This window comes from Topomyia yanbarensis, chromosome 1 (assembly GCF_030247195.1).
Source record: "Topomyia yanbarensis strain Yona2022 chromosome 1, ASM3024719v1, whole genome shotgun sequence".
Lineage (NCBI taxonomy): Eukaryota > Metazoa > Arthropoda > Insecta > Diptera > Culicidae > Topomyia > Topomyia yanbarensis.
Genome location: NC_080670.1, coordinates 56,752,902 through 56,777,804, shown reverse-complemented (window position 1 = coordinate 56,777,804; position 24,903 = coordinate 56,752,902). Strand labels below are relative to the sequence as shown.

The 24,903-nt window shown below is 41.0% G+C and overlaps 1 protein-coding gene across 5 annotated transcripts in view; it reads right to left on the bottom strand.

Annotated features, from left to right (window-relative positions):
• Positions 1-635: 635 nt before the first annotated feature.
• LOC131677677 (equilibrative nucleoside transporter 1) overlaps positions 636-24,903 on the bottom strand; it is a 64,140-nt gene continuing 39,872 nt past the window's right edge. For all 5 annotated transcript variants that reach the window (XM_058957620.1, XM_058957623.1, XM_058957622.1 and 2 more), the window contains 6 exons: positions 21,183-21,290; positions 17,842-17,972; positions 17,649-17,788; positions 12,903-13,048; positions 12,603-12,835; positions 636-12,538 (listed from right to left, as the gene is read on the bottom strand). In XM_058957620.1, the coding sequence (XP_058813603.1) occupies positions 11,894-12,538; positions 12,603-12,835; positions 12,903-13,048; positions 17,649-17,788; positions 17,842-17,972; positions 21,183-21,290 (1,403 nt within the window). In that variant the 3' untranslated portion in view covers positions 636-11,893. The remainder of the gene's footprint in view (positions 12,539-12,602; positions 12,836-12,902; positions 13,049-17,648; positions 17,789-17,841; positions 17,973-21,182; positions 21,291-24,903) is intronic.

Genomic DNA, 24,903 nt, shown 5'->3' with positions numbered 1-24,903 from the left:
GTAATGTAGAGCAGTATAATGCGTATCCATGATTTATTGCAGAATTTTTGGTTTACTTTTTCAAAAGTTATAAAAGTTTTTCTGAGATCGTTTTTTTGGTCAAGTCTCCCCACTGCGGAGAGACTTGACTAAGGCTTCGGGAGACTTGACCAAGAGAATTTTGAAAGATCAGAACAAAAAATAATGTCACAAAACATGTCGACCATTTTGTCATATTGTCGAGATCCTTTGGTACCAGTAAAAAATATTAAAGGCTTGCATTTCATAAATCTGGATTTTTTAAATGCATTATTATTATCATGTAAGTGCTACAGAAGAGTAAATATCAGTCATTGTGTATCTGTCTTCAGCTTATTGCCAGTTGGTCAAGTCTCCCCATAAAATCTTGGTCAAGTCTCCCCAGCATTAGTTCTTGCGTTCGATGTCGTGCAATTTTGAGTGACAACTATTCCAATGCCCCGGTTTATGTAAAATCATTCTACTACTCAATAAGGAATTACATGATATATTAGCACTTTAAAAAAAATTACTCGAGTAGCTATATCCATACAAAGTTTGATAAAGAATTACATCATTCAACGCAAATTTATTACGGAATATTTTCTATGAGAAAAGGATTTTTCTTTTGAAACTTTCAAAATTACCTGAAGGGATCGAAACAAGTATAAAAATATTTTTTTTAAAAAGTTTAAGAACCAAATAGAACATGTTATTACCAATTTTAGAATCTCGCGCTTGGTCAAGTTTCCCCATGTTCCCGTATTAGCTTTATTTTGTGTTTCGACGGGTTGGTTTTTCAAACGAATCTAGCTCGATTCAATCAGACTGTCGTTTGGAGTTTCTATCGTTATTGAGAATGACTAATGACATCCGTTTGAAAGAGCAATCCGTCGTTTTAACGCAGAATAATGCTTTTTACTTTAGATGTTATATTACGATCTCCATCGTTTTGAATTCCACAAGAAGAATCATTGAGAAGAGGGTGACCGTGACATCGAGCGTGTTGTCTGGTCGCGCACTGAATTATGTGATTCAACAATTCAAACACCGAAACCGAATATTATGATAATTTTAAAGAAAAGAGTAATGTGAAATGCAGTAATATAATGTCATATTGGGCAGGAGTATAAAATTGGCAACGTACAAGATGAATTTATTTCCGTAACTTATTCAACTATCGATATTTTTCCTATGTTTCAACAACTGTTATTTTCACATGGTTATAGATTGCATGTATGTATGAAAAACAATAACTTTCTGCATTCTTATTGATATCAGCCACCATATATACCTAAGGGTTCATCGTGATTGTGTCACAGGAGCTGTTCACGTCTGACAATCAAATGCAGCCAACGTTGTCTGACTGCTAGTTGTGATCCGCGTTTTATTCAGCAAATCAGAATCGATCATATTCTACGGAAAAGTTGTGCATTTTTGTTATTGTCAGTGGTTGAGTCCTTATTTTCCTCGGCGGAACTATAATGCCGAACTCTCGCGGTTCGTAGTTTTATTGCGTTATCGTGTAAAATGTATCGAAAAATTAGTATCCAAAGATCTTGGAGAAAGAGGGATCAAAACTTGCTTATTGTCATATTCTTGTTCCATAGGTTTGCAATGTTGTGTGTTCAATTTAATGCTCTAGCTTGTTTGCGTGAGTGCGTCAAAAGTTAGAATAGTATTTGTTCGATAATTTCAAACTGACTTGAAAACTTTATTTCGCGGCTGTAGTATTAGTGCTAATCATTGCGAGCATTGCATTAAGCAGTTTGATTGAATGAAGATGAAATATATGGAATGTCTAGTTGTATTGTAGATAGATCTAGCAAGTGTTTTATTAGTCTAACGATTTTTCTTATTCTCTGTAAAAGATATGTGTTCATCTATCTAACTAGTTAAAGTGCTCTAAATGTACACTGTCTTTAGAAGGGTTTGTTTGGTTCTAGCGTTCAGGCGATCCAATGAATATGGAAGTGCTTGTAATCACTTATTAGCCCCATAACAAAATGGCGGGGTGGTGCAGTTTTTTAGAATATTTTAATGCATTGAGATGTTGTGTTGAGGCTATGCTTTCACATTATACAGATCTTCGAAAACAGCTGGAAAACTGGATATGTTAAAAAACCCCAATGCAAGAAAACAGAGGTATGAAAAACAACTTTTTTGGCAATTCATAACAATTCAAAATGGTTCTCCTCTACAGAGTTCTTTACCGATACAATTAACTTCACTTTTTGGCAGTTCACTAGTACTGTTTATATGAACTATCAAAAAATTATCGATTTGGTTCGCTCGAAGTTCGTGTAAACAGTACTAGAGAACTGTCAAAGATGTGCAGTTGAGTTTATTTGTGTGTAATCAGTTCGCTTTAATTTTTTTAACATATCCAGCTTTGTTCAAGAGGGCTTTCTTCAAATCGCGGTGCAACATGTTTTTTTTATAGAAGTGAGCGTTGCAGCATTGAAATGTAAAACGCAGTGATTTATCCAGTTTTCCACGTATCATAATGGCGGACGATTATCTTCTTCGTAATTTACAAGCAGTCCTTATTCTGACAATAGTTTACGTCAGCGAAATAGCAACGCCCAGTTAGGAATGTTTGGCTTTGTTCAACAAACTTTCAACGCATTTGACTCACGTAGGACGACTTCCAGTTACCGGGCGGATGGCGTAAACTATACTATATGGGGCTAATATATTACGAACAGAACGTCGTTGGCCGCCATTATGGTACGTAAAAAAACTGATATGCCTTTTCTAGCATATATGCATGAAAACTGCAGTAGAAGAAATAAAAGACAAAAAAAAACTAAATAAAGTTCTCCGCATAGTTGAGGAGTAAAGTTTTACATGCAAAGAATAATATAACAAAAATGCAGCATTAAGAAACAAAGCAGTAAAATATAATAAATATATACGCTGGGACGATATAACCGAAAATGGTGTGTTAATCTCTGGAAGATGCCGTGGGTTAAACGTAATACAATTAATTTGCAAAGTATGGCGACTATAGTTGTATATAGTTTTCTGCTTGAACTAACTTGAGTACCTGACTCTAACTGCCATACGGAGAATTCATAATTTGGGAAAAAATGATTAAAATGCCGCTGGACACGAAATTTAATGCTCTTTCATAGCATTTTTAAAATATAAATGTTTTTTCGGACAAATGTTGAGCCATTCACACAGTTTCCATGAAAAATCGCTAAAAATAATAATTTTCATATTATTGTTTTAAAATCACACAATATTTCTTACAAAACAGTGTTGCATAACTCTTCGTTATAAACGTTCATTATGCTTCTTTCCAGAATAGTTTGAAAAATCGGAAATAGGCTGAAAAATAGCAACTTATCCAACGTCTTTGTGCTGAAGGTCCCAGAAAATGTTTTTAATGCGAGAAATCAAGATTTTGAGGGTGTTTTAAATTGTTTTAAGTGGCCGTATACAAATGACGCAGCTTTTTTCGTCGATTTTTGACCCCTTCTTCCCCCTCATAGCATTTGATTACAAAATTCTAACCTCCTCCTCGTAAATAACGTAGCATTTACCTACTCCCCCCTCATCCTGAGCAACGCGGCCGGAGGATGAAAAAAAAATTACATATGTTTTACAATTATTGCAAATGCATGTCCATTCAAAATGTTTGACAACTTTTATCAACATTTTCATTTTAACAGCAAATTGCGTACAAAATAAGCCCATTTCATGACAAATATAGTGTTGATAGTTTTGTTTTGAATTTTATATGTCAAGGGGAGCATGAAGAGAAGTTCTCTCATCCTGCAGCTGCCAATGATTATAACAAGCATACGTTCATCTAAATTACTAATTTTTGTTTGGTTGAATCCAAATTCAGCTACCAAACTAAGTTTACTAGTTGGCAACTTTATCTAACTAATGCACTAAATTAAATCAGCATACAAAATCTTTTCGTATTTTTGCAAGCTTGTAATTTCATGAATCGCAAAATATACATAATGAAAAACAGCATGAAATTAACTTGTGTGAACTTAAATTTATTTCTCTTGGGAATAGAGGAACATTAAATTGTTTTCTCTTATCAATGGGGTTTGACGTCCGTCAAAAAAATTTAAACTTAATGCTACGTCGCCGAACTACTGACCCTACCCTCCCCCTCGTCACACTTCGTAACAAATTTGGTATACCCTCCCTACCCCCCAAAATGCTACGTCATTTATGCATGGCCCCAAAACGGAGTTTTGTGTTGTTTGAATAGATCTAGAACCTATACTATGTCATTCGAAAAATTCTTTCAATTTTTGGTTTTTTGTAGCATCATGCTACGATCGCGAATTATATTTTCAATAACTCATTAACGCACAAAATATGCAAAATATGGCCATGTAAATCGAATGATGTCTATTTATGAATTATTTTGCAATATTTTAACTGAACAATATTTTATACACAAAATAAATTATAAGAGGATTATTCTGCAAGAGCAGTAATTGCTTCAGTCATAATGAATTTACGTATAAATAGAGTAGAGTGGGATCATAGGTCAGTTTTTTGGCGAACTCGTGCGATGGTGTTTTTGCACTGATTTGGACAAATAAGCACTCGTTGGAAAGGTTAAACACCTGGAAACACTTTGATAATAATAGTTTTTTAATTAGTTTTATGCGTCTGGTTATACTTCTTTGGTGTCCTCGTCGTCGCCAGAGTGTGGAATAGAACCTGTGCATTCCGGCTTACGTGGTTGTTTAGCTGTGGGACGACCACGTTTGCGCTTCGGAGCATTTTTTTGGATTTCTTTTCCTTCTCTTTTTTGATCATGTTTTTTCGATTATCCACTTCAACAACACCTTAAATTGTTATATTGTAAACTCACACGAAATGTCTGACGCGCTTTCATTGATGACGAGCACTTTGCTTTCACACGAGCACAACATGTTTCGAACGGAACCTTGAATTGTTTAGAGGCTAATGGAATACTGGCGCCACCTTGAACAGCTGCAATTGTGTTTTTTATGTCCTCTTCACTGACATTACCACATTTGAGAACTACATGTCGTCAATCATCGAGGAAGCCAGTGAGGTTTCATTGTTCGTCGAAGCGAAAAGGAGTAGTATTCTGGTTGCGGTTGAAAACTGGAAAATCCAACCAGCGACAATCGTATTTTCTCTGGTGTTGGAACCACGTCGGAAGTAGTGTGCTGGATTTGTCCAATGATGCGCTATACAGCACACTACTTCCAACATCATGGAACTAAACTAGCACTAAAAAACGTTTGTCGCTGGTTGGATTTTCCAGGTTACAACTGTAACGGTAATAAGAAAACCAAAGGACCTTCCTCCCGAGATAAAGCATTTTTGAATCCTCATGAGATCGAAGGTATAGGTAAGGTAAGGCCTGAGAACAGTTTAGGCAGAGCAGTTCAGGATCAACTGAAACAGAAATGCTGCCCTATTCGTCAACAGATTGGGCAAAAAGTTTAGGATTGCGGAAAGTTCAAGGCACAGAATCTCAACAAACGGTGTAGGCTTGTCGAAAATCAGCAATTACGTTGTCGTTGTCTCGTTTGGTACGGAAAATGGCCTTGTCATACAATATATCCAGGTGGAGTGGATGGATGTGACGCCCACCATCATCAACTACTTCACCCCGGAAAGAACAATGAAGTGAAGCGATTTGTTAAAATAAGGAAACCAGTAGTGAAGACAAACTTAGCCGGTACTTCTGCAACTGTAAGTATACATCGACAGGTGGCTAATTCTATAGAGTTTCATGTTATTTCTGTAACGTTTTACGGACCAAATTCATCAATCACTTTCCTGGATGATGGTTCCTCATAAACTCTACTGGACAAAGACATCGCGAATGAGCTCGTTTTGCTTGAACTGGACTTCGGACATCTCCCGCATTGAACCTAACTTAGAACCTCTCACAGTACTCGTGTACGAAGATTTGGTTGTAAGCGTTCCTTATCTCGGAGGGCTTCCAATAGAAAGCTACCGAGATGCTGGTCCGCGAAACATCATCGAAGAGGGAACACTCAAAACTCAGTGTGGCTCGTTAGAAACGAGAGGGTCGACGGAACGAATCAAAAGCTACGCGTTGTTGTCTTGGATGGGCAATCCATGGCAGAATAGGAAGTGGAAATCGCTCAACCGATCTCGAACTCCATATTACGGTCGAACGTTTTCTTTGCAATCGATGTAGTTTTATTAAAGTAGATGGTGGCTTCGAAACAGGTTTACTGTGGAAATACGTTTATATAGAATTCCCCAGAAGCTAATCGATGGCTGAACAAAGACTCCAATGTTTGGAGCGTCGAATGAAATCCAACCCAGCATTACGCGAGAATCTCATTCGACAGCGTCGTGAATATCAGCAAAAGGGGTACGCTCACAAAGCTACGAAGACCGAAGTCTGATCGGCTGACTACGCGGGATTGATATCTTCCCCTTGGGGCTGTCATCAATCCAAAAAAGCCTTGAAAAGTACGTGTGATCTGAGACGCTTCTGCGAAGGTCAATGGAATCTCGTTGAATATAAAGCTTTTGAAATGGCCAGATATATTGACTTCCCTACCAGCTGTTTTGAGCCGATATAGGCCACCTCATGTGACCATCAGTGTGGATAACAAGAAGATGTTTCATAAACATAGAATTCGGGAAAGTGACAGTGTGGGCCCCAATCCTAGGGCGTACCCCACAGTATTTTTGCCCTTACCCTGTCAAGCGAGGCTCTGACAGAGTTGACTTTCTTTCCCAAGCTATTCGTGGGAACAAAACGGAAAACACTAAGAACACTGTAAACATGAGTTTGAAGGAGGTTGCGACGATGAAGGTGGAAGAGGAGAAGGATTGCGCGGAAAGCAAACTTGGAGAGCTGCAAACTTGGCTCGTGGGAGGATGATGTGTTAGAGACGAGGATCGGACAGTGACCAGGAAGGACATAGACCAATCCGGTGGAGCAACGGGTGTATCGGAGGGCTCCGAGAATAAAACAAGAGGAACAGGAAGAACTCGTCACTTAAGCGGAGCGGCGAAAAAACGCTATAGGTGACTGCAGAGAAACGGTCACAAACCCGTTCAACGTACATGAAGTCGCCGAATAATGGTGGGTGCAGGAAGAAACCGCAACCGAAAAATATTAAAGGTCAGGATCCTAGATAGAAACTAAAAACTGAGCAGCGCCCAACCTTCAACGAAATGGCCAAGTCGTGCTTGATGGCCATCCTTCCGGTTGGGTACCCTGCGAATACCCTCAGCCATGAACATCAATTTGTGATGGATAAAGCTACATATGGATCAACCTGTTTTCAAAAGCAGCACAAGCCATAATCGACCCGTGCCGTATACTTCCGTATCGAAGATCGGAGTATTCGTCGCATCTAAATCGAAGGTGGACCGTTTGAAAGCTCTGACAATCCCTGGTTTGGAGCTGCCAGCTGCAGTGCTGGGCTGCCGTTTGTCCGCAAATGTCGAAAAGGGCCATTCTCTGGCGATCGCCCAACGATTTTTCTGGAGTGATTCTACACCAGTGCTATCTTGGATTAGGTGCATGGAACCCCGGCTTTATACTCCGTTCGCAACCTTCGGAGTCAGCGATATCTTGGCACAATAGACTGTGAATGAATGAATGATGGGTAGCAACTGCTGAAAATGTAGCCGATAAAGCCACCAAATGTAGGAAAAGGACTTAACTTCTGTGCAAACGATCGCTGGTTCTGCAGACCAGAGTTTCTCTGTAAACCAGAATCTCAGTGGCCAACACTAGGATCACATGCTGTGGACACATCTGAAGAACTCCGTTTGAGGCACGTTTCTCATCACCTAGAACAACTTACACTTGTCGATATTCAGAGATTTTCGAAATAGGAACGACTGCTGCGGACCGTGTCGTATACCTATAAATTCGTGGACAACTGTCAACGGAAACTACGAGGAGAAGCGATCAATAATTGTGCATCTTTATTACGTCCAGAATACAAAGCTGAACGAGCTTGAGCTTGTGCGACCACCCCTGGCTACTACTCCGTTATCGATCTGGACTAGCTGAAGTTGCACTAGGAATCAGCATATTTCGCTTGGGAGTAGCGTAACCTCTTTCAATGGGCAACTCTTGGTAATCCTAAAGTGTATTGATCAATCCCGGCGCCGGTCAGGCTTGAACGTAGATAGCGGAAGGAAAGGGATGTTAGTCCGATACTTGCTTTTGCTAGAGACCATGTATACTACTGCGCACTCCACAAAGTATCACTGGAGGAGGATATTTGTTAATAAATATAGGGGTGCAATTCTTTACCAGAGAGGTGACTCCACTATCTGGACAAGATATCAAACCATCAAACTTATGGACCAAGGACCAACGGCTTTATTTCCCTTCCGAAGGAAGACGTGACCACAGATTTTTTCACCTCAATGACCTCGGCTGGGGTTGAATTTAGATCAACTGGGATGGATGGCGTAATACTTTCGAAAAACCATGTGATTACGAAACTGTTGCTGGACTAGTACCATAGAAAGTATGGACATGTCCGCTAAAAAACGGTTGTGAACGAAGTGAAACGGCGATTTAACATTCATAGACTTCGCACAACTGTTATGACTGTTCGCAAAACATGTCCTTGGTGTAAGATTTATCGGGCATCACCTAATGTACCTAGGATGGTACCGCTACCCGCCGCGCGTTTGACTACCTACGTTAAACCCTTTACTTATGTAGGATCGGATTATTTTGGACCAACACTCATCCGAGCGGGCCTAACAAACCAGAAACGGTGGGTCACCTGTCTCACCGTACGAGCAGTACACCTGGAGGTAGTCTACGGCCTGACCACTGAAGCATGCAAATTGGCGGTATGACGATCCATACCTCACAGAGCCACATTCTGGAGATTATCCAGGATATGGGCATCAATTTCATAGGGGCCAGTAGAGACCTAGAGAAGGAAATTCTTCACGAATACGAACACCCGTTGGCGCTTCAACCTACCCGTTTCTTCTCATATGGGTGGAGCATGGGAACGAATGGTTAAAATGGCAATCTTTGCTCTTCTAATGGATAAATAGCCCAATGATGAATCATTAATTACGCTGTTAGCAGAAGCGGAGTTCATCATTAACTCTCGAGCCCTAACATTCATGACACTAGAAGCTGCAGATGAGGAGGCTTTGACTCATAATCGTTTTCAGATTTTGAGTTCAAACGGCATTTCTGAACCTTCAACAATGCCGGTTGATGTAATATTAACTCTGCGCTGCAATTGGAGACACGTGCAACACTTGACGGATCTATTTTGGAAGCGTTGGATCCGGGAGTACCTTCCAGTTTTAACAAGACGAACAAAATGGTACGAAGAAACAAGGCCAGTACAGGTGGAAGAGCTGGTGGTGATTGTGGATGAGAATGTGCGCAATGGGTGGATAAGGAATCGTGTCGTTTAAGTTTTTCCGGGACCAGACGGACGTATAAGGATGGCTGATGCACAAACTACAACAGGCATACTTCGTGAACTGGTAGCTAAGCTTGCTGTGTTGGACGTGCGTTAGATAAGGGAGGCTGAAGAGCACTAGCCTGACGAGTAGGGGTACGTTGATGCAACTTACAAGATCAGCTCAGCAAGGCAACCCAGACGACAGCAGATCAGCGCGCCCTTTGCGCACATTGTCATCCACGCGAAAACATAAACAACGCTGTAACTAATACAGCTAATCCACAGCAACAGCCTAAATGACAGTCGGCAACGATGTTCTGTACCATGTATCTAAGTCACGCAGCACGAGCGACCTCGGCAATAACGTAGCAAAGATATTGCTATATACCTATTGTACCCCTATGCCTATATGACCCCATTCTACTCTACATATTAGAAATTAAGAAAAAATGTAACTATATATGTAACCGTTGAATATGTGGATGAGTATCGCTTGAAAATCGCGTAGGAAATCTGGATAGTATTCTTTGGTGCGTTCTGCTATCACTGTCGTTTCGTAACTCGAGCAGTTCGAATCAGAGCAAGAAGTTGCTCGACCTTTTCATTTTCTTCGATAGCATAATGACAGGCAATTCGGATAGCTACGAAGACTCTGAGGGCTGATAACGACTGAAACATCGTCTGGCTTGTAGGAGATGGTGAGCACGATTGCCGCTGTTTCTAGTAATATGACCGAGTACATTGGTTGGAGACAAAGTGCGAGGCCCGCCAGGATTCTGTTAACTGGTCACTCAGCCGTCCTGCTTGGTACGGTATTAGGCGTTGAATATCTGTTGGTAGTTGGTTCGTGTTAACAAGGGAGGGCTCCTAGTCTTGTTGGTTAGGATGCTGCAAACATTGAGTCCGTTGTTGCGCCAGGACTTTTGTGGACTATGACTCAATCGCCGGACACAATTTGGGACAATTGATAAATGGCCGACAAATGTCCATCGCCAACAGGTGAGTCATTTCGGATAATTTCTTGAAACATCCAGGAGTCCACGGAAGTGTAACGAAGAGAGCAGCCCAAGGGAATGACTGTACCCCAAGTTCAATAAACGCAACAGGAGCAGGTGTACTGGATTGCTAGTACCAAGCGTTTCTGCACTGACACCAACAAAGACTCTTCAAGCGCTGCTTGCCAGCTCAGGTTGGATAAGATAGGGCGGTCCGTACCTGTTCGTTTGAGAAATTGCGCAGAATGATTTTGATGATTAGACGAAATAGTATAATTTTTTGTTGTTTTCATATTAGCGCTGACAGTTGCGTTTATTGTAAGCTTGATGACTTGAATGTAACGGATGAATTTCTTTTATCTAGACCAACCACCCGGAAATGTCTAATGAATCTCACCCGCGGTTAAAATAAGTTCGTGTTAGCCCTACTTGGATTTGAATACAGCGGATAACCTCTTACCATGGTTTGCGGGCTGGTTGTATTAGTGAGATTTTGAGGTTGAATTGATTGCACGACACGACCAGAAATATTAACAATAAATAATATATTGATCAATATATTGATGGTGTAAGGTCATTTTGAAAATGTTGATTCTGTAGAATTTAAATAGGATTGATAGATTGATAAAACTTTTTGTCAATATTCTTATTGACAATATCCTTGTCTCGTGTGGGGTCCGCTAGGAAAGTGAGGTTAAACCAGGTTAAATAATCTAACTCGCACACACTACAATTTCGTATACGTATAAAGGTTAAGTCGATACTTGTTGCAACTGTGTTGGTTTGTTAAACAAAATTCATCCTTCTCATTTTGCGAGGTTGTCAGATTGGTGTAAAATCGTATGATGGAACATTCTTCAAGAAAGTGTGAAAAGAATTACACATTTGTATAAAAATATACTTTCTAGTAAAACGGCAACAGTACTACAAACCTAAACTGTATTGAACTTAATTAAAGTAAATCTATTTTACAACTAAAAGGCTAAAGCAATGGTTTACAAAAAATGAGAACTTTAATGAAGTCTTTCCTACGAACAGAAAGTAAATTGATTTACTTTGCTATACGAATAGGATGTAAACTTTATAAAACACTACGATAAATCAATTACAAATTAAAAGTAATCTATCAGTTTGCGGTTTCAAATTTGATTTTTTCTATTTGAAGATATCGTTTCATAAAGTTAATCTTTGACGAATTGTCGCTCTAAATTTTGGTTTAATTGCTGGCCAAGTATACCTGTTTTCTCATCAGGAGTGGATTTGCTTGAAAATTTGGTTTAGCTTTCAGGGGTGAACGCAAATGAAAACATGAAATCGAAAATTAGAATCAATTTAAAAAAAAATTGAGCATAAGAATGAGTTGCCCCTCAGAGCGGATGACCTGTCGAGTGCAACGCTCACCAGTTGCATCCCCCGAGGGATGCCTGGTGACGTGGGCAGAGGGTTGATCTAGCTGTCCAATGTCAGCATGCCAACGCCCCAGCGCCAGCCCTAGTGCAACCACTCGAGGAAGTTGTACCGGACGATCATTGGGAAAACCATCGAGAACAGTATGCCACAGAAGATGCCAGTGATAAGCATGGCTGCAGCGAACATTCCTGCCGTGACGGCGTACTGCGATTCAACGGATTGCGGGGTGTACATCATACCCAGAGAGCTGAGGTAACCGGAACTATAGGCCATCACGACGGCCACTCCCCAGTAGACCCAGTCGTTATCGATGTAGATCGGAAGCACTCGTTCAATGCCAAGTGGACGATAGTTGCAAAACAGGAACAGTGGAAGGAACACGGCACGGAGTACCACTGGCCACACCAGGTGTTTCGGTTTGGGCCAGGTCACCCAGGACGTTGTTAAGCTACCCAGCATGGCAAATACGTTGAAGGTCAGAAAGCATGTTATGGTCACGTACAGATCGTCCCCAACCAAAAACTCGGAATCGAGCCGTTTGATGTCTGAATGCACCGCCGGAAATACCGACAGCGTGATGAAGAAGACGAAGAACACATTGAACAACTGCGGGAACGCCTGTTTGAAAATGGTCCAGTAGGGAGGTCGGCCATCAACATTAATCCCGGCTCGCTTGTTTGTTTCGGCCTCTTTTTCTTTCAGCATTTCGTGGTAGCGGTAGAATTTCTGCAATCGAAACGACAGTTTCAGGAGTAAGAATCGTACAGGGAATGTCCTATGGTATACTTACATTCAAAGGCAATGCGAAGTAGGTATCGAAGCACAGCAACAGCACAAACATCGCCGTGATGAAGTAGTAAATAGCGGCGGTTCGCACCGAGGACGCAAACTGTGAGCTGAGGATGGCAATGATTGATGCGAAAGTACCGCTGATGTTCGATCCGAGCACAACTGCTCCGGTGTATTTGAATGGTAGCTTGGCCACCATACCGTACACGGTATTCTGATAGATGCCGCCGGCCACTGTGGTTGGAAGAAGTTAGAAGATAACGTTATTAAACATCACGGAATGATTTGCTAGTGTACTCACTGTTTAAAATTACAACCGTTATCATGGTGATCCAGAAGAAGGCGCCCGGCCATTCGGAGGAATCGATCATCGCCAGCACCACCGTCACAACGAACACAATCACCTCAACCAGGATACTGTAGACGATGCGCTTCGTCAGGTTTCCTCTGCGAGTATTGATTAAAAAAGAATATCATATATGATTAATAACAGTCAGATTATATTATTCGAAACTAGTTCATGATTAGGTTTGATTTGTCTTAAGGTCGATAATGGAGTTTATCCGTGAAAATGCTGTTTTAATGCCTTCTCGGCGAGAACTACATGTAGTATGAATGTATGTGTCACAGAGTAATCAGTCGGATATCGTCCTATAGATGTGCAACATCGAGCCCGAAACCGATCGGAAAAACCTGTTTTAATCTACCTCGTGATGCGATTGTGTCTTTCTCATTTATTCAAACTATAATTCATTAGCTGCGCTATGTTCACTATAATTGTGGAAATGTCTATGTCTATGACGAAAGACTAGACGGGCCCAGACGCTCGAGGACGCAGTCGTCGCCGAAGGAAAGGACGTCACCTAACAAGGAGAAAGCTGGAGTACCGTTGTAGGTCGGAAGGAGAGCTACAGGAAACAAACAAATCAGAAGAAAGAGCGAAGAGGGGAGCAGAAGAGGAAAGGAAAATCTCCGGCTCGTCAGAATGCGCCAAAAGGAGAAGCCGTGCTGGTGAAAACCAGAGACGCGACGACCTATGTAGTGCTTCTCAAGAAGGTCAGAGAAGACTCGGAGCTGAGGAATTTGGGGCAAACGTGGTAAGAATCAGGTGTACCCAAAAAGGTGAAGTGCTCTTCGCGTTGAAGAAGGATCCCACGATGAACAGCCCGACCTTGCAGGAGACCAAATCAATGGGTGAAAAGGCATGAGTTAAAGCCTTAAACCCGAAGATGGTGATTCTGTGCAAGGACTTTGATGAAATCATGACGGAAAACGAGCTGAAAGGTGCACTGAAGCAGCAATGCAACCTGGGCAAGGACAGTGCGGTTGAAGAAGGGATACGGAGGAACTCAGACAGCGATGATTCGCTTACCGGTAACCGCGGTTGGATGGTCGAGATGCCCATTAAGAGCTGCTCCACGAGTAAATAAACAAGCGGAGAAAGGCTTCAAGTGTTTGGGTTTTGGACATTTAGCAGAGGCTTGCAAAGGCCCGGGTAGATCCGGGATGAGTTGAAAATGCGGGGAGACGGGCCATTTTGAGAGAGACTTCATGAAGAGGCCGCTTGCCTGCTTGCTTTGCACCCCAGCGGACGGAAACGACCATTAAACGGGAGGCTTTAAATGCCCTGCTTATAAGACGGCGATTGCAGGCCAACGGTAATGGAGATAACCCAGATAAATCTGAATCACTGTGACATCGCACAGCAACTGTTGTGGCAGTCTACAACAGAAACAATGTGTGGTGTCGCTTTGATTGCAGAGCCGTATCAAGTCCCCTCTGAAAACGGCAACTGGGTGGCGAATAGATCTGTATAGATGTTCTATTAGCATATTTTGGAGAGACGGGAGGGAGTCTATCATAGACGTCACATTGACGACAAACGAGGATTGAAGAGTATGAGAAACGTATACGCATAGCGACCAACAGGCGATTCGCTACCGTATCGATCAACGGAACTCTGCTGCAGTACGGAGAAGGATGACCGGTAAGTGAAGTGGAAGACGAAAACCTTCAACAAAGACCTTCGAGGCACTTCGGCCGAACGGTGGAACCGAGAAAAAGATTCTGGCGGCTTGTGACGCCACAATGCCGCGAAAACTGGAACCTCGCAATAGACGGCATCCAGCGTACTAATGGAACGAGATGACTTGTCTCAGCGCCAGAAGGAGGGCTTAGAGAGCAACATCGGAGCCAGATAGAGAAGAACGCAAGAGCGTTTCGGGAAGCTAGGGCCGCTTTGAAACGGGAAATCAGAAAGATTGCCACAAGTATCTGTACCGAGAAATAGACGCCAATCCTTCGGGCGAAGCGTATCGAGTCGTGATGGCGAAAAGAAAGGGATCAACGACGCCAGCCGCAATGTCAAACTGTCTGGCCACCGACACCGTACGGCGACGAAGAAGGAGCAAACGCGGACGATCGGCAAGTGACTAACGACGAGCTCGCAGGGGCATCGAAGCGCCTGAAATCAAAGAAAGCCCCCGAAAGTCCGTATGGAATACCAAATGTGGTACTGAATGCTGCGATCCTGGCATATCTGGACATGTTCAGGATGGTGCTGCAGAAGTGTCTAAATGCAAGAAACCCGAAATGTGGAAGGGCCAGAAGCTGGTGTTGCTGCCAAAGCCAGGGAAGCCACCTGGCGATCCGGCCTCGTACAAGCCCATATGTTTGCTGGATACACTCGGAAAACTCCTGGAAAGAATCATCCTTAACATTTTGACGAAATTCATGGAGGGTGAGCGCGGACTGTCCAAGATGCAATTCGGACAGTGCTCGAGAGTGCTGAGAAGGCAACTAAACAGAAGCGAAGAGGAGATCGTTACTGCGCTGAAGTCACGATCGATGTGAAGAATGTATTTGACAGCGCCAGCTGGGAAGCCATCGTTGAAGCGCGGTACAAAACGAGGGTTCTCGACTATCTATGCCAGATCCTGAAGAGCCACTTCCAGAGCTGAGTGCGGCTCCATTATAGGTCCAACACTTTGGAACGGGATGAACGATGTGGTCTTTACACTGCGGCTGCCCAGGAAAGTGAAAGTCGTGGATTTCGTGGACGACGTGCCACTAACGATGATGGGTGAGACACTTGAAGAAGTGGAAGTGTTGGTGACGGAGACAATAAACGCCACTGTAAGCTGGATGAACATAGGTTTGAAGAAGTTCGTAGGGGTATGCCTGGAGTCACAGTGGACAATATCGTTGAAGATATGTGCCACGACGAGCATATCTGGGGCGCTGTCAACAGAGTGGTTACGAGTCTACTTTCCGAGTTGCAGAGAAAGTGGCGAAGGGACCAATAACGTAGCGCCATTGGCTAGAAAACCGCCATAAAACCACAAATCGGGATACGAGAGAAATTCCGCCGGTGGTTAACTCTCCGTCGGAGTAGGCTAGGTCCACCGTCGGGGATTAGACCGCGCAGTTCGCGAACAAGATTTTAGTAAAGTCGGGAGCTGAATGGCTCATCGGGGAAATGGAGCGAAATGCAACGAGATGGGAACCAAAGGGCCGAACGGAGTTGCGGTGCTAAATGGCACCGGACAGCGAGCGAAAGGGCTCAAGAAGTTGTGATGCTAAAACCAAAGAAGAATCGGTACCGGGAGAACTTCCTTCGCCAGGGAACTCTGCGTCGGCGTAAGCTAGATTCATCACCATGGACTAGACTCAGTAGACCGCGACGAGACACCACCAATTGCGAGTCGTCGAGGCACCAGCAAACCGGCCCGGCTCTACCGGAATTGCCGAACTGACCTCGACACCTGGCTGGTTGGCTCGTTTTCGGGAGAACTTCTCTCGCCGGGGAATTCTCCGTCGCAGTAGGCTCGGTGCACCGTCGGGGACTAGACCGAGTAGTTCGCGTATAAGTCGGGAGCTCAACGAGTAAGTGGTGCTGAATGGTACGAGAAGGGAGTTGCGCTGCTGGATGGCACAAGGGAACCGAAGGGCTCGACGAATTAGACAATCTGAAGTTTGCCTCCCAAATTGTTCTCGTAGGAGAAAAGCACTAAGTCTCGCTAGCTAACTTTCCGACCGCCATACTGAAATTGCCAGTATGTGTGGATAGTGGCGAACTGGTGGTGTGCCGTAGAGTGGAACTGCTGGTGTGTCGTAGAGTGGAACCCTACTGAATGAACTAACTACTATGTTGTTAAATTAGAGTTGGTGCTATGCACATAAAAACCCTCCCCGAAGTAATGCCGTAAGGTAGTGCCTGGGAGGAACCAGATTCGGGCAAGAGTAATGGTTTTTAGCGGGTCCCTGAGACGTTAGGGTTTTTGTACATTTTTTCTTGCAGTCTCAGGGCTTTTTTAGAAGTTTTTTAATGCTCTATAAAAACTCCCACATACACATATGTGCCGTAATCGACGAACTGAATCGAATAGTAAATGACACTCGGTCCTCCGGGCCTCGGTTAAATATTCGTTTTTTATAGCAATTGCTATAACTTTCTATTGAGAAAGGCAAAAGGTAAATTTTAATCCTTTTTATAGTTAGGTAGGACAATAAGTGTTACGTCCTGTCTCGCGTTGCGTTTTTGTAATTGTCAAAAAGTATCACAATTTTTAACCCCCTTTCCATAGTACGCAACGATATCTTCTTTAATTTTTTTCTTCAGTGAAAGCATGTTACGTTAGGTTTTGGCTTACTCTCCCTATGCCTTAGAAGCGTGACATAATATATGAATGTTCCCTACTGTGCTATACTACTAAGATTGGATTAAAACCATCTTATGCATGAGGAGCACAAAACCAAACATTACTAAGTCGAGGGATTTGATGTATCTGCTGCTAAGCTTGTGCCAAATTCTGATGAGACCTAGTCAAAGCATTTGAAGCTGACCTATGTCGAACAGAAGGTACGGGTGGATCAATGTAGAAATAATGCTTTGGGATGGTTTTTTACGAAAATCCAGCCAAGATGGAACGATATTGACTAGCAAGGAATAATTATTTGGAAACGGCAATTTGGAATTTCTATGAAAATAAGCTAAAATATTTAGAACAATTATGATTATGAATTCTAGTGAATACTGTCTACTTACCCAAGATTCATGAAAATGTTCAACCAGTTGAACAGTAGGTTAGGAACCTGCGACGCAAATCCAACGTAGGACAGAAAATAGGTACCATACTCGGATTCCACTCCAGTATAGTTCTGATTGAGCTTGTAATCTACAAAATACTGTAATAAAACAAATAAGACAGCAAATCTACAAAAGATTCCACACAACTTACCGATTTGGCAGTGATAAACATATTCCAAGGCATCAGCGTGCCGACGCCGTGAATCATGAGCGTCAGGAAGACGAGTAGTAGTTTGTCCCGGGGTGGATGCAGTTCCATGTTGGCCCGTTCCATGGTCAACCCTGGAAGAAAACCGAACCGAATCAACAGATAGTAGATGGTGAAAATCATGTCTGGTTTTGTGGTCCGGTTCTGGTTGAACGGTGATAAGACGCGATCCTGCCAGGGTGGCTGCACTTTTTGGAATGTGGATTGCAGTCAGGCATGCAGAAGAAGATGCATTCCGGAATGAGAGATGTTGAAAGACTGAAGGCTAGGCGGGCTCAAAATTTCTTATGACTTTTTTCTTCTTAACCTTGCATCTTGTTAGATGATAGCTAGAGCAACTGCTTCAAACAGTCAGCTCAAAGTTCACATGGGAAACGTTTTACCCCCGAAATATATTCACCATCCGCTTTGGCCGCTTGCAACATTACTTTCTTGTTACTTACACTTCACGAGTCACTACCGTATTATAAGATTTTTATCTCTTTATCTTTTAGTGTCACATAGAGCTAAAATGTAAAACGCTATACTCCACATAAATATTAAATTTTTCTTATGCAAAGCTTGAGTTATTGGTTAGAAATGTCTAAGAAGACGTTATTAAACAACCAAACAATCATTTCAGGATTTAAATTGTCTTTGCGCTAGTTACTCGTATAACGTTGAGCCAGCCTACTGAAACTACCTTTTGGGATCAAGAAGTCGTCGGGTGGCGACTGATAATGTATGTACTATAGGATGAATAAGGATGAGAGTTCATAGAGGGAAAGCAAAGCTTAAAATTATGTATAAAAGGTGTTTTTTTGTTCGGGGGGATGCAAAAAATCTCCGCACACTCAAAATTTCGAATATTGACTGATAAAAAAGGTTATCTTTTGAAGTTAGATGGATACACAAACAGATCTTAAAAAGGTCACCTTTTGAAGTAATTTATCTTTTTCACGTTATTAGCATAGTTGTATTTGACGGTGCAATCCAGGGAAGCAATACAAGCGAAACGCCTGATTATTATTGGAACACGAAAGCAAAACGGAAGAAAAAGGGTAGCAATTTATGTGCACAATCTGGAATTATGCCGATGCATAAGTAACCCTTTCAGTGTCTGATTTTTTCGGCCAAGGAAATGGTAATGTTTCCAATGGATATTTTTAAAAAAAGGGCATTGAACATGTCGTGGTAAATTAACGAATACCTACTATTTAAATTTTACGCACAGAGTGACTCTCTACAGAATATTTTGGCGGGAATTAGATTTCGTCTACCTTTGTCAGCATGTTAATAATAATAATCTAAATGAAGATATCAAGTCACTGCTATGAAAGTGTTCTGAGATATTTCGAATTGTAGTGATATTGGTGATAGGTGTTTCAGTGTCGTCAGAATCAACACATTACTGCAATCAAACTGAATCGTTGAGTAAATATGTAAAAAGTTATCAAAATTTTCATACAAGCTTTTAACGCAATGCAGAAAATCAGGGAGTAACAAAATTTGCAATTGACTGCAATGGGAAAAAGAGACTCCAGACACTTTTCGATGGCAGCACTTCGAATGAAAGGATTTGGAATATTTTGAAAGCGATTTGCTTGGAAAATAGACGTGTTTCTATGGCAAAAGTTTTGCCTCGATACGTACCGTATTGAAGCTCCAGTGCTGAATAGAAAACCAGAAAAGAAAATCGATCTCGCTCTAATCGAAAACCCGAGGATATCTTCGCATGGACGACGAAATCTATGCCAAAATGAATTTCAGGCAGGTTCCCGGACAAAAAAACTTTATATGACCACAGCACGGAGTTCGAATTTGTTTTCGCCGATGAATTCGCTCAGAAAGGACAAGGAATTTACATCTGCACCCTCAAATCCAAGCTTATCATCACCAACAAAGCGAAAAACTCGAAGGTCTGTAAGCAAGGGTGCCTTTATATACTATCTTTCTTTAAGGCTCACAGTGGTCCAATGAAATTCTGATTAGACTTGCCACTACAGCCGGGATGGGCTATAGTGCTGGTGCTAGGAAAATGAGGTGGATTTCGTTAAACTTGAGCAATCACGTAACACATCAATAGAGACTGTAGTGGCGCCGGTTTCTCATAATTAGAATGCACTGATAATTATTGTATCCTGCAATGTTGTGAAAGGAAGACAGTATTCCAAACCAGCTTTTCAGATTAATATGCCACTTCAGCTAATGCCAGCGCCGCCTAAGTGGCAATCATAGAACTAAGAAATTATGAGGATTTTTAGGAATGTGTTGGAAGTTTGAAAATAATTCAGCCTTTTACAAGAAACTATGGATAGTCTGTACCTGTAAAAACATACCCCAATTGTGAAATATACCATTGACTAATAGCGTTACTGGCAAGGAATGCAGAAGAGCGATTGTATCCAATGCCAGCGTTGAAGGGTTCAAAAAGTATTTTGCGGGAAAACACGGTGTGTAATTTCAGCCCTAGGGTGAGGTGGACAATTGTTGGACTATCACTCTGGGTCTATTACCCTAAATGACACTGCACTCAATTTTCATCTTCAATTCAAACAGTGAAAAATTATGGCTGCTGCCAACGAATGTTTTCGCCTTCCAGAAATTCTTACCTCAAATTATCGATACACGTGTTCTCTCATCAACTATCAACACACAACACATTTTACCCTACACGAAGATACCTTTTTTTCTACCGTTCACATACCTCCTCTGCACTACTACCCTCGCCAACGCTCGCAGATTGGGAACAGTAAAATTCTCGGAAACGCACCGACGACGAAATCGAAAATAAATTAAGCGAATTCCGAGTCCCGCTGAGGAGCAAAATCGCTAGTGTTTTTCGCTCTCTAGTCATCGAAGGCACCTGCGAGGATGAATTATAGCCGCACAGAGCCGCCAACCGACGTTCCTTAATAACTGTTCTATACTATACGAAACTTGACCCACGATGCAGTCCGCACGAAAACTGCATGCTTCGACACAATTTTTCCTAGCCGGAAGCCTCCATTTAGTAGAGCCCACGAACTTGCTGAGGGCGTTTGATGGTATCAATTGTGGCGTAAATATTTAGCGTTTGTCGGCAGTTAATTTTCAAAATAGGCTCACCCAACTAGACCAACACGAGCGATCAAATTTGAATGTTCGTAGGGTTCACAGACTGTTTACACTTTTCTGCCTAACGTGAACATTTCGAGCAATTCAAAAATTTTGTTTAATTAAGTACAAGTGAGAAATTTAACGTAACAAAAATTGGAATCAAGAACCGGCATAACTAAGCACTAACATCGAGTTTCGGTACTCACCTTTGAAATTAAGCTCATCGTTGGGCAGGTTATTTTCCTCCCAAGCCGGGGTAAGCCGGACGGGTTGCGCAGGAAGGAATGGTGCTTTTTCCGTTTCATGGCTGAGCCCTGCGGGATAAGAGAGCGACACATAATATCATTAGTGTTGTTTGTTTCTTTTAGTATCTGTAATCGATAAGCATTGTTGTGAGGTTACTGATTACTAATTGGAGCGTCGATGGTCCAAACGTAACAATTTTAAAAATTCCAGATAGTTTCACAAATTTATGAAAACACACTAAGATTATATAATCTGAGGATCGCAAAAAACTATTTAAGTGTACAGTATAGTTAACTGATAGTACCGTTATACGGAACTACATTAAGTACTTTACCCAAGAACGGTCTTCTGTGGTACATTTATATTTAGGCTCTACTCGAAATTCCTATTATTCTGTTAAGGTTTATTTTAACTTTAAGCAACTTGTAGGTGAGAGTGAGGACGCTTGATCCTTGGGGATCTTTGATTCACTGGCCATATCTCTAAATCAAAGCGCAAAAAGTTATCACAATATAAGGAGAAAATGAAATATTTGGTCGTTTATGATGTTTATAAAACAAATCTAATGTATTTCATTTGGTTTGGAAAAGTTATATAATATTTTAGGAAATATGTGTTTAAATCTATCTCGAAGATCTTTTAACAAATTCTTTGAACAGTTGTATGAGATAGGCGAACTGATTATATATGAATATTTTCAAGTACAATTACTTTCTCAGGGCTTTTGTCTAGAAAAACAGGCTTTGTTAAAAAAAAGTTTTACAACACATACAAAAACAATTAAATTTTATTGACCTCATACAACAGGTATCTTTGACACCTGTAACACTGGGTATTCTTGATCGCTATCATAAGCTCTCTCAAACATTTTCAAAAGGCATATAAATAGCACTATGCTATATTTCACCCTAAGGAGGAAAATTTGGTAAACACCAAAATTTCTCACTAGGGTGAAAATTTGTTGGTAAAACCAGTATTTGCACTTGAGGGCACAAATCCTTATTTCTTACACAGTTGCGTTTCGGCTAAATTTCAAAATCCGCATAAATGAAAACCGCCTAAATTTAGGAATCCACGTTAATGAGAACCTCGTTAATGGATATCGCGTAAATTCAAAAATCCGCCTAAATGAAAACTGCGTTAATTTCAAAATACGCGGCTTTTTAGTAACAATGTCGTTGCTAAGCATTCGCTACTAACTGCACACTAATTTTTTTTGCCGAATGTCAGCAAAATTTTGCTGAATTTTGCCTTGCTAAAATATCAGCAATATTTCCAGCAAAAAAAATTTTCGCTGAAATTACAGCAATTCAAAACTGTCAAAATTCGCTGATTTGATTTGCTGGAACTGAGCAAAATCGACATTCTTTCACTGATTGTTTCAGCAATCAAATTCTATATAGGGGAGCCCGGGGTTAGTTGGCGGTTGGGGTAAGTTGGCGGAATCCCCTTTTCTTCGTTTCTATTAGACATAAAGCGCTCTCTGTCGTTGTGAACCTCAAGTAATGTGAAACGCATTATCCAATGTGTTTTTGTTGTTAAACATTTTGTTTTGTAGAAGCTGTGGGTGATATTGTGTTTTTAAACATACTTTGTAAATTTTCTTAATTTTAAACATTTTGTGTTATTTAAGGAGGTTTTCGATATATTCCCCGAATGATTATATTTTTCGATAGTGCGTAAAAAGAGCTTTCAGTATCCGTATAGATATTACACCTATCCATACACAAAAGTAATTTTTTAAATCCTTTTTTATAAAAAGTGCGGTTGGGGTAAGTTGGCGGTGACGCACACGGGGCAAGTTGGCGGTACTATTCACAGTGCAAAAATAGTCATCAAACATTTTCATTTCTCGAATTCACTCCAAAGTAAGAGACACTTTTTCTTGTGTCTCTCGTCAATGCAGGGAACAATTATTTCGACCAATCGCCTGAAGAATTTCGAAAATTTGCTTTTGAATATGGAGTACGCGTCGAAGTCAAAATGACGGGGTATTGAGCCTGAAATATAATGAAAAGTGTCGAATAATATACAGTTTTCTTGAAAAGATAATCGGCACATTTCACTGATGTAATCGAATTTCCATTTGATTGCTTATATTTTGGTATTCCGCCATCTTACCCCACACATACCGCCAACTTACCCCGGGGCTGGGGTAAGTTGGCGGCTTTTCCGCGTCACACATTTTTGTCTCTAGAAATAAAGACAACGTATTAAACATTTTCATAAAATTCAGAGATGTTGCAAACAGTCTGCCCTTTCATGCAACGTGTTCTATTTTGCAAGATCTACCAAAATCAAAGCGTTAAAAAATGAAAACTGAAAACACCGCCAACTAGCCACGGTCTCCCCTATTTGCTGATTTTCGTCAAAATAATGGGCTTTACTAAAAATCAGCGAAACAAAAATTGCAAAGCTGAACTCTTAGCAAATCCAGTATTGCTAAAAAGTTTCAGCAAAATATTTTGCTGAAACAAAATACAAAAACTTGGTGTGTATAAACGTAATTCCAAAATAGGGTAACCAACCAATTTTGGACCTCTAGAGGAAGTGAAATTACGTTAACGTCAAAAAATATTTGCTTGCCTATGTTTTTTAAAGCAATACATGCTCGAGTCTGCTCCAAAATTTCTGTTCTTGACCGAAAACTGTCAATAAATTTTTTGTACATTGACATTAACTCGAAAATGATATTTCTTTACAGCATTTTTCACATTTCGGACCCTTCCACACTAATTTGGAGCTGTTCAAGCATATTTTGGACTCACTGAATGTGATTGAATATATTTTGGAAACAGTGAAGTTCATTCTACTAAACTGACCTACTAACTCGTTTTCTTTGCAGTATATTTAATACATTAAAGATATCATTTTTTAAGCAAAACAGTGACTGCAAATCAAAAATGGCACATTAATCTTTATAGAAGAAGGCTGACTGCATGAAGAATATGTTTAGTTCTATCATATTGGGAAATAGAAAATCTTTCGATACAGTTAGATTGCAGCAGACTTAACAAAGCAGCATTAAAGGTTATGCAATAGAGTTAACAATAAAATATTTCGTGTAACAATTCATCTTTAACAGTATTATGGAGTAACAACGTCAAGTGAATGATAAATCAAGTTTCAAAGTTCGTCAGGAATCTGCTTGCACTAAATTTAAATTTTTTAATTCTTTTGTTTATGAGCTGGTTCCTTGTTATTCTTTCTAGGCCCCGCCTTTCTTTGCTTCTCTTCTTCTACATTCCCTTTTTCTTCTGTTTTCGCCTTGTGGTATTCAACACTTCGGCGCAATGTTAAAACAGCAGGGCTACGGCGGCGTTTGAAACGTAATGTTCCTGTTCGTGTAAGTGGCGATTCTAGGAATTTAGCAAGCACACTCTTATTATCATTATTCAGCTGTGATGTGCCGCTTAGATTTGTCAACCTATAGCTTGTCGAATTCAACAAATTCGAACTGCAAATGTTCTTCAATATGGATTCCAGAAGTCTACAATTTGGTCATATTCTGGTCTTCAATGAAATTTTTCTTAATCGTTTGATTTTCCAAAAAGAGCAGGCGATCTTCCGTTACGAAGAAACCTTTTCAAACATGTAACATGCATAATACTAAATCAGACAAACTAATTAAATCAATAAAAAGTGTTACAATTGAACATTTAAATCCAATTTGAAGATGCA